The following is a 10,917-nucleotide window of genomic DNA, read 5'->3' on the forward strand; positions in this document are numbered from 1 at the left end:
GCGGTCTAGTTTTATCTATGCTGTATCAAACAAAAACAAAACATGCATTCCAGATGTCTTTGATGTGGCACACATAGGAGTATCAATCTACGTGTCCTTGATATGCTACACAAGTGTCTTTACTTTGGTTTGTCTTTATTTGCGGTAATAACCGCCCATAGTTTTGTATACGAGGTAGGAGTATCAAAAATCTGTATCACAGGATGAGGGCAATTAGGCCTTGATAATTATTACAGTCACGAGTTCAGTGTTTATTGAGGTCCCGTGCAGTAAATCAGATAACATAATTATGTATATAATGTACTTCTCTGTCTATTTGTATTCGCCAGCCCCGTCAGACAACGGTGATGTATCGAATGCCATTCCTGTCACATAAAATGCGTTTTTTAAAAAGCCATACACATCTGATAGTTTGCCATTTTGACGATTACACGGAATTTAAGGCCAGTAGGTCAGATCAAAAAGGGACTGTGTTGCGCTAATGCACAGTTTAAGTTTGATCGCGATCACTATGAAACTTCTTTTGGCCCTTTCACTTCTCAAGATCCGAGGTAAGACATTTTGGCGCACATAGCACTTTCGATTATCGCACTGATTGCTGTTCACTGCAGCAATATATATCATTACTAGACCAGAGTTGGCTACTTATTTCCGATTCTCACGGCTACAGAATTATTAAGGGCGAAGTCAAAGAACTTTGGATAAAGCTCATTAAATCTGTTACACTGGGGCAGCCCCATGAAGTCATTATAATTCGATAGCTGATGGTAATGTAACCAAAGACATTAACCGTCCCAACCTTAACAAATTTTGGGAAAGTGTGAATCGGCAGACAATTGTAATTTTTTAAAAATTGTTCGAAGACAAAAATAAAAGTTACTATGAGAAATATATCTCAGCGTTTAGACGGATATTACAATTTCTCATTTGTTTGAAAATTCACCTATTCCCACTGAATTGCTCAAACAATTCCGCACCATGTTGTTTAATTTTTGCCAGTTGTTGGCCTGTGTATACAAGGGTAAAAGGTCCTGTTGCCTTTTTAATTTCAGGTACTCTCGGGATAATATCACGGGAAAATGGAGACACCGGTGAGTAGGGTTTGTTCAAACCTTATATTGGCATGCATACAATCCGATAGAATCAGAAGTATATCAGTGTTGACACGGTTTCTAAAGGTATCGCCTATTCCTGTTTCGCCTATTCAAATGTATTGCTAACCTCCCCACAGACGTAGGAATATGAACCGTCCCTTACTATAGTGTTAAAGGCTATTATTAAGAATAAAGTCTGAAATAATGGATTTAGCGACATGTCAATTATTTCAGTATTATTCGGAATAACTTTGGAAAATTATACATAGCTTACATAGGCTCATGTTTTAGCTTATTTTAAAAGGCAAGATATAAAATAGTAAGAAAGTTTTACCCTATCATTAGATTTGAGAAAGGTTTCTTAGGCCTGCATTTTATATTGTGGATTCTCTTTCCTTATGTCTTAGTCAGTAACTGGCTTCTTAATAGAAAGAATACCTATAGCTACATTGTTCTTTTATTCCTGATTTCATTGCGTTCAACGATGTGATGGCTTCCTATTGAAAAATAATATTTTCTCGGGGGTTTCATTCCATATAAATAAAGAGGTCATGCAGGGGCTTTTCACACTCAAAACAACTTTGCATGATGGCTGATGAAGCTCAATTTGTTCCGACCAAAAGAGGAGGGGAAAGATCTACAGAGAATTCAAGTTTTGATTGAACAGAAAAGGAAGGGATGGCAAAGTTGTTAACAAAGTTGATGGCATTTGATTAGTCAAATTGTCATCACATCGTTAGCATCATCCAATTGTCCCCTCACATTTTCCCCATAAAATGGACATGCATCCCTAAGGTTCCCCGTGGGAGAGTCGATTTATTGTAGGGGTACTGGAAAGTAGGCGAAACAGGAATAGGCATAACAGGAAATAGGCCAAACAGGAAATAGGCCAAACAGGAAATAGGCGAAAAAGGAATAGGCGAAACAGGAATAGGCGGAACAGGAATAGGCGAATCAGGAATAGGCGAAACAGGAATTTTGTAGGCGAAACAGGAATAGGCGAAACAGGAATAGGCGAAACAGGCATAAACCATCCCGTAGCCTATATAGTTCTCTCCAATACATGCATTCTCAATGCTGCTGCATGGGCACAATCTGTCTTGTCACTAACTTTGATCACATCACTCCGATAACCGGGATACTCCATCATCTCCGAGTCAAGGACCGAGTAGAGTACAATATACTCCTACTCACATACAAGGTAGTCAGTGGACTGAAGACCTGAGTGATACGAGCAAGTCACCAATAGGGTTTTTATGCGCTATTCTTTCTAATGGTGCCGTACTGTTGATTGTTCTGCGCGAGACAAGACCACCATTGAATATTCATAGGTTGAAGGATCCAGACCTTTCAATTAGACGCGAGTACTGATAAGTCTATAATTGGAGAGGTATTGAAATAATATTTGCTGTGGCAAGTCTACAGATAATAAATTATTTCATGAAAAAGTAATTTTAATTCTTCCTAATTTGGCAATAGGGCTTTTTTTCTGCCAGTTGGCTGAAAAGGCTGGAAATATCATCAGTGTACCAATTTGTCCGATTATTAAAAATTTTCCATCGACAACAACAGTTTAAATTTCACCGAATATCATATCAAAATTTCATATTCATAATCCCGCGCAATATATGATGTGAAGCGGTCAAGTATTGAAAAGGGTGGTCATGTCTCGCGCAGACCAGGATGACCATATCAGTTTAGTGCTGATCAGATGGAACTGTACAGATGTTTGTGTCTTCGTTGGAAAATACTAACATCAATTCCAAATACCAATTCTTCACCATCGCGTAACTCAAGATCACAACTGTTGCTTCATTTTAGGTCCACCCACGGTACCTAGCAACCAAGCGGTGATCAACGCAACCGCTGCAGCGACTCTCGAATGGGTCATAGAATTCAATGGTGGATCGGAGCAGCGATTTCACGTCCAATACAAGAAGTCTGCAGAGAGCTGGGATGATGCCACGGAGGTTCCTCAAGGAGTAACAATTACTGATCCAGGTCCCAAGGAAGTGTATCTTGCGTCGAATGTGTGGCATGTGTTTCGGGTGGCCAGCCACTATTCCCACCCGGGGACTCACGCGAGTGACCTGAACAACATAGCATCTGGGAAAACATCAGGTATGAGTTTTTATAGAACTTTATATACATAAGCCGTCGGCATTTTAGTTCACAACGGAGTTGCAGCTTACATCTTGTGGTACGCCTCTTAACTTCTGCAGAGTATAGGTTTTTATGAAGGATATAACACCCTGCACATCCACCCAATCTTTGAACATGTGTGATAGCTTTAAATGTGATGGGAGGAAGTGTTGGGGAACATGAGAAACATCTGTTAGGATACATGATGTACGAAAAGGGCTGACATTGGAAGGGGGAATTTAAGAGTGCATCGGCCTAGGGATAGGATGCACAGCTGAGGTGCCTAGATAGTGATATTCGTGACATAACATTCAACGGCGGCTAAGTACCCCAGAAGTCGGCAGTTTCCTTTCTCAACAACAGTCCTCCACCTCATTGTTTGCTTATAGAAATCCAGTCGTGGCTCAAAATCTTTATTTAGACCAGCTGAACGTAGTAAAAGTAACTAAATTGGTGATTACCTCTTATGCAGTGCATTGACTGGAGTCAGTAATGTTATGCAACGTAATGCAATGTTACCCAGGTGACCTGCTCACATAATCACCTACATGAGGGGATCTCGAAACTGTTAGATGTTATCAATGGAAGCTCATTCCCGCCTTTGGTTTTAAGAGACAATACCACCAATGAATATTCATAGGTTGGAGGGTCGAGACCTATCAATTAGACGCGAGTAAAGAAATTATTTGATGAAAAAATTAATTTCGAATTTTGCTAATTTGGTAATAGGGGGCGTGTTTTGAGATTTTTCTGCCAGTTGGCTGGAAATATCAATGTCTGTCCAATTTGTCGATTATCAAAAAATTTCCGTGGTCAGCTACCAGTTTACTTGTCACCATTTACTTGCCCGACTGTCCGGAATATCATATCAAAATTTCAGATTCACAACCCCACGCAGTATTTGATGCGTCGCGGTCAAACATTGACAATTGAACTGCTAAATGGCTTAAAAATCAATGGTGGTCTTGCCTCTTAACCAGGCCGTTCAAATCTCCCCATTTTTATAAGCGTTTCGTAATAGGTTTCCTTTACTTAACTTCACAGAGAAACTCAAAACGTCCCGTACAGGTGTGAAGCAGGCAAACAACAAAGTTACCCTGCGCTGGAAACAAGTCACCACAAGTTATACAGTCCTTAAGATCAGATGCTGCCAAAACGGCTCGGAGAACTGTTCGAATTACATTGTAAAAAACCAAACGGAAACCAAGGCGATTTTTTTTATTGATGTCGACAAGACATATGATTTTCATACGATGGTTAAGAATGGTGACGATGTTGTATACAGGAGCTTTATACATATATATTCACACAGCGAGATGGATGAAGACCATCGCAAGAGTAAGTCAATATGATTAAAGCCTCTGCTTATTCAATAGATTCTTAATTAAAGATAAATAATGATAAATACTATTTACTGATTAGAAGGCATTTTTAGAGCTATTTCGGAATTGTAGATAAATTCCGTTAAAATTTTCGGCTACATTTCGGGGTTTTGACGAGATCTCAGCTCTACCCTCGAGTGTTTTGGATCTCAACTGATATAGACCCGATACAGAGTGTAAATGGGCTATCGGCATCCCGCTGCGCAGAGCTGGCTGTCGCTAGGACATGAGGGATTTGTTAAGTGATGTAAGTGTATATAAACCTGATGGCTGCGCTGAAGAAGTGCCAATCACAAAGTAAGCAATTGTCGTCTTATTTCTACATGTAAATGCCGCAGTGAACATAGAGATGACTGGAAACTTGGCGCCAAATCGACTTTTAGCTTATATCAATTGACAAAACCATGTACTGTAGCAGCAGCCAAAGTAACACCGGTAGGCCATTTCTTAAATCCAAATGGTGTCATTGCTGTTTAAGTTTAAACATGTTTTCTTCACAGTTCTTCTTGCCGTTACTGGCGTTATGGTTGGAGCAGTCATTGTGGCGATAACGGACGCCATTGTGGCAATTGTGCTTTGGTAAGCAATTTTTCTCGGGTGGAGCTAAACAGTTAGCCAAAACCTCGGCTCCGCCTCGGTTGTTGTCTACATTTTAGTTCCTCATTCGCGGTGTACATCAAGTTCTGTATCAATTTCGTCGTAATTCGTAAATATTGAGTTTACAATGGCGAGTACTCTACATCAGTACTGTTACAGAGTGCTACTGCTCCTGTATTACTTTATATGTTTTCTTTCAAACAAGGTTAATACCTGTTTGTTTTCAAGAATATTCAAAAATATTCAAGTAATATTTCATTCCATGCTTGGCAAGAAATTCTTCGTTGTAAAAACACCCATGCTAAAAAAAGTCAGAGTATTTCCATGTACCAAAATTTCTCGCTTGTACCTTGGTCGTCTAGAGTCGAGTCTTAAGGGACTTCACTTGTAGTTGCCGTCTGAGCGGTGCCTCAAGGTACAGGTGACTGACATGATGAGTTAATGTGTAGATTAATGTTTTGGTGGACAGTGAAACCCTTTTCTGTTGCCAGCTAGTCTGGAATCTTTCTCGAAACAAGACACAAAATTCTTGTGGGGTTCATATGGCTTCCTTTTTCTTTTTTTTTTGGGGGGGGGGTCAGTTGGTTCGGAACATGGGGAGTTTATCAATGTTTTGAATGTACACCCGGGGAAGTCCTATTAGGCTGGCCCTAATGGGGTACGGGTGATGTTGTTTTCATCATGACTGGCGTCTGTCAAGCCCTTCAAGGTTGCCTTTGCTGCGTCAACAACTGCAGGCCTGATTGGACTCCTTGCTATAAAAGCCTGGCCCTGAGTCCGGTTCGGCAGTTCAATCTTGACCTTCCAACCCGATTTTGAAAAATACCTACAGCCAAGGTAAGCTTGGCCTCTTTCCCAGCACACTTCCACAAAGGTTTGTCTTGAATAAAAAGCTGAAACCAATTTCCGAATTTTAACTTTCTGTCCACAGTCCCTGTCCAAACATACTGGATGTCTACGCCTCGCCCAGGTGCGAGTCAGCATCCCGTTGCAGTACTGCTGAAGTTTCGTGCCCACGCAGTAGGATCTGATAAAATATTGACTCAACTTCTTTAAACCCGCCAGAAATTATCAAAACATGAAGCTATCTCATGAAATATCCTCACAGTGTTATTCTTGGTTACTGAAATTGGAATAAAAACAAAGTTTAGATAAATTTAAGCAGTAGTCCAAAACGATGCCGACAAAACACTTAACAGATCGCAAGGAAGTGACTACAAAACGCTATTCTGTTATTATCAAAGTTCAGTTGAAACATATAGCAGTTTACTCGTACTTCCACGATCGTTAGTTTCGTCCATGGACATTCGTCAGGTCTAATAAACTGTTTTTACTTCCGTAGGAACCGTGGGATCGTGGGATGGGGGAAGAGACGGAATCGGGGACCTGCAAATGGCACCGTAGATGATGGCTGGATTGAATTCACAACAACCGGAAATGAGTCTCTATCCTGCGCCAACATTGGTACTGAGCACGTAAATGATATGTTTCACCGTGAACACACGGCCGGCCAAACGGATTATGCCACCACATACGATCACTTTTGGCGGAGTGATTCAGATGAGAGGCAAGAAGGGCAGGAGGAACAGGAGCATGTAGGCTATGAAAACGTGAACCGGCCGACAGCATGGCAGCAAGTTGCTTCTGGTTCCAATCCGGTCACTGCTAGCCAAAAGAATCAAACGGATTATGCCACGCCATACGATCACTTTTGGCAGAATGCTTTACATGAGAGGCAAACGGGACAAAATAATCTACCGGACTACGACACCCCATACGAACCGGTCCACCAGAATGTTTCAGTTGGAAAGCAAATGGGACAGGAGATAGTGGAGCCTGAAGGCATGTACAATGACATGAGGGTCGTCGTACAATGAGGGCCTGGACAAATCACGACCGAGAGTGGTTCAAGACAAGCCGATAAAGCCTATGGGTGAAGTCCAATTCGCTCAGTTGACAATTTAACAAGGATTAAAGAGTCATGATTCAGTAGCGACGATAACTACTACATGGAGTATTTGGACTACGACCAGGTCCGGATCAACTGAGACGGACATTTTTGATGTGGCTGTAGAGCTCTTTATCAGGGAAATAATCGTTTATTATATTTTATTTTTAAGTAAGGTGACAAAAGATAAAAACTGCTTACTATGTCATGTATTCATCCTCGACCGGAAGTGTGGCACAGTTGTGGTAAATACATGGCTGGGATGGATCAAAGTGGAATTAATTCTCAATCTGAGGTTGAGTCTGTGTCTACAGAGTCAGGCCATCACAGAAACATGCTTTTTGATAACATATTTAAGAAATTGTGGTCACACTGGTCAGTTTAGAACCTGTATTTTTATATAAAGGGCCATATCAATGCGCGAGTGTTGATTTGACGGATATGCTGTTCTCAGGCAATTGGTATTGGAATGTTGTAGAATCTTATTATGATATTAGTAAATGGTTCTTCTTAACGCATATAAAATTTGGTGAGGATCGATTGGCCCTAGGGGTACTTTTTTACAAAAACCTATGAACAGCGATGTACACGTGATGTACACAGTGTCTAATACAGGGCTCTTGCCTAAATGGTAAAGACCGAACTGAGGACTCTTTAATTTGGCTCTGATAATGGGATGGTGGCCCCTGTTTGTGGCGTCAGGGTATAACCTTTATGCACAATGTATATTATTGCCATCATCGCAATCTAGGCCTAAATATTGACATAAACATGCACATATCTCAACCTGGAGGCAGGATATGCAATTAAAGGGATATTTGGCAAGCCGCTCGCCGACCTAGCATCATTTTTGTCCTGTTTGGAGAGCCTCTTGCCGAACAGTACTGAAAGCAAGCCAGTTTGGCAAGCCCGGCTTGTCAATACACAAAATCTATCGTGTTTGGCGAGCCGGAAACTTTACAAAATATTAGCCAATCAGATAGCAGTGACGTCATATTGGAATTAACAATGGCGGCTTGTCGCTCGGGATTCACTTTTTCACTTTCTTTTATAAAACTCGTGTTTCTGTCACTGCATAATCCAAGACGAGGCATACACTTATGGTATACATAGGAGATTTAAAATGTGATTAACTAATGCGCGTAATAAATACATTGGGTACATTCATTCACTATACATCCAGTAGTGTTGACCGCGTTGGCATGAATGGTATGAATGAGTTCTGCTCTCCATCTTGGGCAAACAAGTCGCTGTTTGGTAGGCCAGGCTTGCCAAATACATGTAGTCGCTTCGAAAAATTTGATAAAAAGGGACATGAAGTTACATTGATGAAGAATGCGCAACTCTACAAATAATCTTAAAGGGGTGGACGCCGTTCGTAATTACTGGTGGTCCAGGAAAATTGATGCAGTTACACACAATTCCGTAGCGCATTCATTATGCATACGAATTTGTTCGAACTTGGTAGTTATCGTATTTGTATATGGCTCTAGGAAAATTCGTCCCCGGAAAATTCGTCCCCGAGGATAATTCGTCCCTGGAAAATTCGTCCCTGAGGAAAATTTTGTCCCCAGAATATTTGTCCCCGGAAAATATGTCCCCTAGGATAATTCGTCCCTGGGAAATTCGTGCCCGAGGATAAAACGTACCCGGAAAATTAAACAAAAGTTGAAAGTTTCTGACATTACTTTCCAGTAGTAACTACTACTTACTACTTTCGACTTTTCACATTCAGTGTTATATCTCTAGTTACTACCCTACTAGCTAGTTACCTACTCCACTCTTTTCATAGTAGGTAGAGGTAGGCAGGCGAAATAATTTATTTTTTTACAAATAAGTATTTTTACTGGTCAGAATGAAAGAAAAACTCTAAATTCTTCAATAAAATATTTCGCCTGCCTGCCTCTACCTATGAAAATAGTGGGGTAGGTAACTAGCTAGTAGGGTAGTAAAGAGAGATGTTACACTGAATGAGAAAAATCGAAAGTAGTAGTTATTACTACAGTCCATTCGACAAGACTCAGAGTCTTGGAAAGTAAAGTCAGAAACTTTCAACTTTGTAAAATTTTCTGGGGACGAATTATCCTCGGGGGCAAATTTTCCAGGGACGAATTATCCTCGGGGACAAATTTTCCGGGGACGAACTATCCTCGGGGACGAATTTTCTAGGGACGAATTTTCCTTGGGGAAGAATTATCCGGGGACGAATTTGCAGGGACGAATTTTCCGGGGACGAATTTTCCTGTAACCTTTGTATATATGTCTACACGACGGCAATGCTGAAATTTATATTTAGTTCGGTTCGTGATGACGCAATTGGCTATGTTCACATTCAGATACAAGTTTCATCTTTTTTGCCACAGCGTAGACGAGCTGCCACGCATGGAATCATAGCTTTTGCCGCTTACAATTTTAACATTTTAATACATTTGTTGTATTAAGTACATGCATGCACTTTTGTATACATGTATGTGGAGTTGCGCCATTTTTACTTTGGTTACAATGTAACTTTGGGTTTGACCTGCAGAACCGTATCTGTCATATGTGTAAAGTTGATATTGAAAACGGTAGTATGTAAACACTAAAACGTTTCAAAAGAAACAGGTCAAACGAAACGAGTCAAAAATAAGATATGGCATAAAAATGAATATTACTGAATAATTATACTCATGATCTGTTATAATGATTACAATAATTCTGTTTGCGTAGTCTGGATCGATTTTTAAGGGAAATTGAATTTGGTTAATTGTTTGCAACACGGCGACCCACCTTCGCTTCCACACTTTCAGCGCAATAAGTAAATCGGCCTCGTCCCCGTGCCAATCTCCAAAAGAAGAGTTAATATTCAAAATATTATCTCTGCCCGAATTTTAAACTTCCATATTGGCGAATCACTGTTCATTATGCATTGCGATCGCGCAGTGTAATTAAACTGAAAATGGCCGTGGCCACAGATTCGTACTCACTTTGGGGACGACATAACACAAGGTTATGGCGTTTAAAATTAAACAAATACAATTGAAATGTTTGAATGAACCACCCTTGTCATGTCTTAAAGTTTCGCATCAATATATGCTTTGAACATCTTGTAATAATGAAATGAGTGGATCCAGCACATTCGGCAATAATGGCGTCCAATTAGGTCAGGGAAATGCCAGATGAAATGCGGAATAACATGGTTAATGCTATGACCTCTGATCTGCTGATGCTCCGTGTCTGAGTGCTACGTTCGAAAGAGTTCAAGGCAAAATTGGACATGTGATCCACTAAATCGTTGTTATTGTCGTTAAAGTATACGATAGCGCTAAATATTGGGGCAGGGTACGAGGTTACGTGGGGAAATACCGGTTTATCTAAATTGTGAAAGAGCTGAACGGACTGTGGTAAATCTATTTATAATTAATCGCTTTCTGTTTGAATTTCTGTGGCTTTTATGCGGTAAAAATACAAAACAGAGCCTTGAAAATGACACACCCAAATAGTGCATTATCAATTTCACGTTTTGACCATTTATTTGACTCGTTTCGTTTGACCTGTTTCTTTTGAAACGTTTCAGTGTTTACATACTACCTATTGAAAACGAAGAACATTGTCTCTGTGTATGTGCCACATTTAATGACCAAAGGGAGACGTCATATAGAGAACTTGAAAAAAAGACTTAATTTATAAGTGTATTGAAATTGGGATATAAAATCAGAAACGGAGTCTAGAGCGACAATGACTGTGGAAACCACCGATTAGGGCGCCAATTTTT

General features: G+C 40.3%; 1 protein-coding gene across 1 annotated transcript; it reads left to right on the forward strand.

Annotated features, from left to right (window-relative positions):
* The first annotated feature begins 469 nt into the window (after positions 1-469).
* On the forward strand, positions 470-8,891 carry LOC135502433 (uncharacterized). Its single transcript, XM_064795263.1, has 6 exons — positions 470-551; positions 1,053-1,091; positions 2,916-3,215; positions 4,281-4,574; positions 5,119-5,197; positions 6,558-8,891. Exons 1-6 carry the CDS (start codon positions 482-484, stop codon positions 7,090-7,092), a joined length of 1,317 nt encoding a protein of 438 aa, XP_064651333.1. The 5' UTR covers positions 470-481; the 3' UTR covers positions 7,093-8,891.
* The last annotated feature ends 2,026 nt before the right edge of the window (positions 8,892-10,917 follow it).

The sequence above is a fragment of the Lineus longissimus genome, chromosome 18 (genome assembly GCF_910592395.1).
Source record: "Lineus longissimus chromosome 18, tnLinLong1.2, whole genome shotgun sequence".
In the NCBI taxonomy this organism is placed as follows: domain Eukaryota; kingdom Metazoa; phylum Nemertea; class Pilidiophora; order Heteronemertea; family Lineidae; genus Lineus; species Lineus longissimus.

Bases quoted from the DNA above. Each gene is read 5' to 3' on its own strand.
- LOC135502433 (XM_064795263.1), top strand. From the start codon at position 482: ATGCACAGTTTAAGTTTGATCGCGATCACTATGAAACTTCTTTTGGCC. The intron at 1,092-2,915 runs GTGAGTAGGGTT...GCTTCATTTTAG, and splicing joins ACGGGAAAATGGAGACACCG to GTCCACCCACGGTACCTAGC. The intron at 3,216-4,280 runs GTATGAGTTTTT...TTAACTTCACAG, and splicing joins AGCATCTGGGAAAACATCAG to AGAAACTCAAAACGTCCCGT.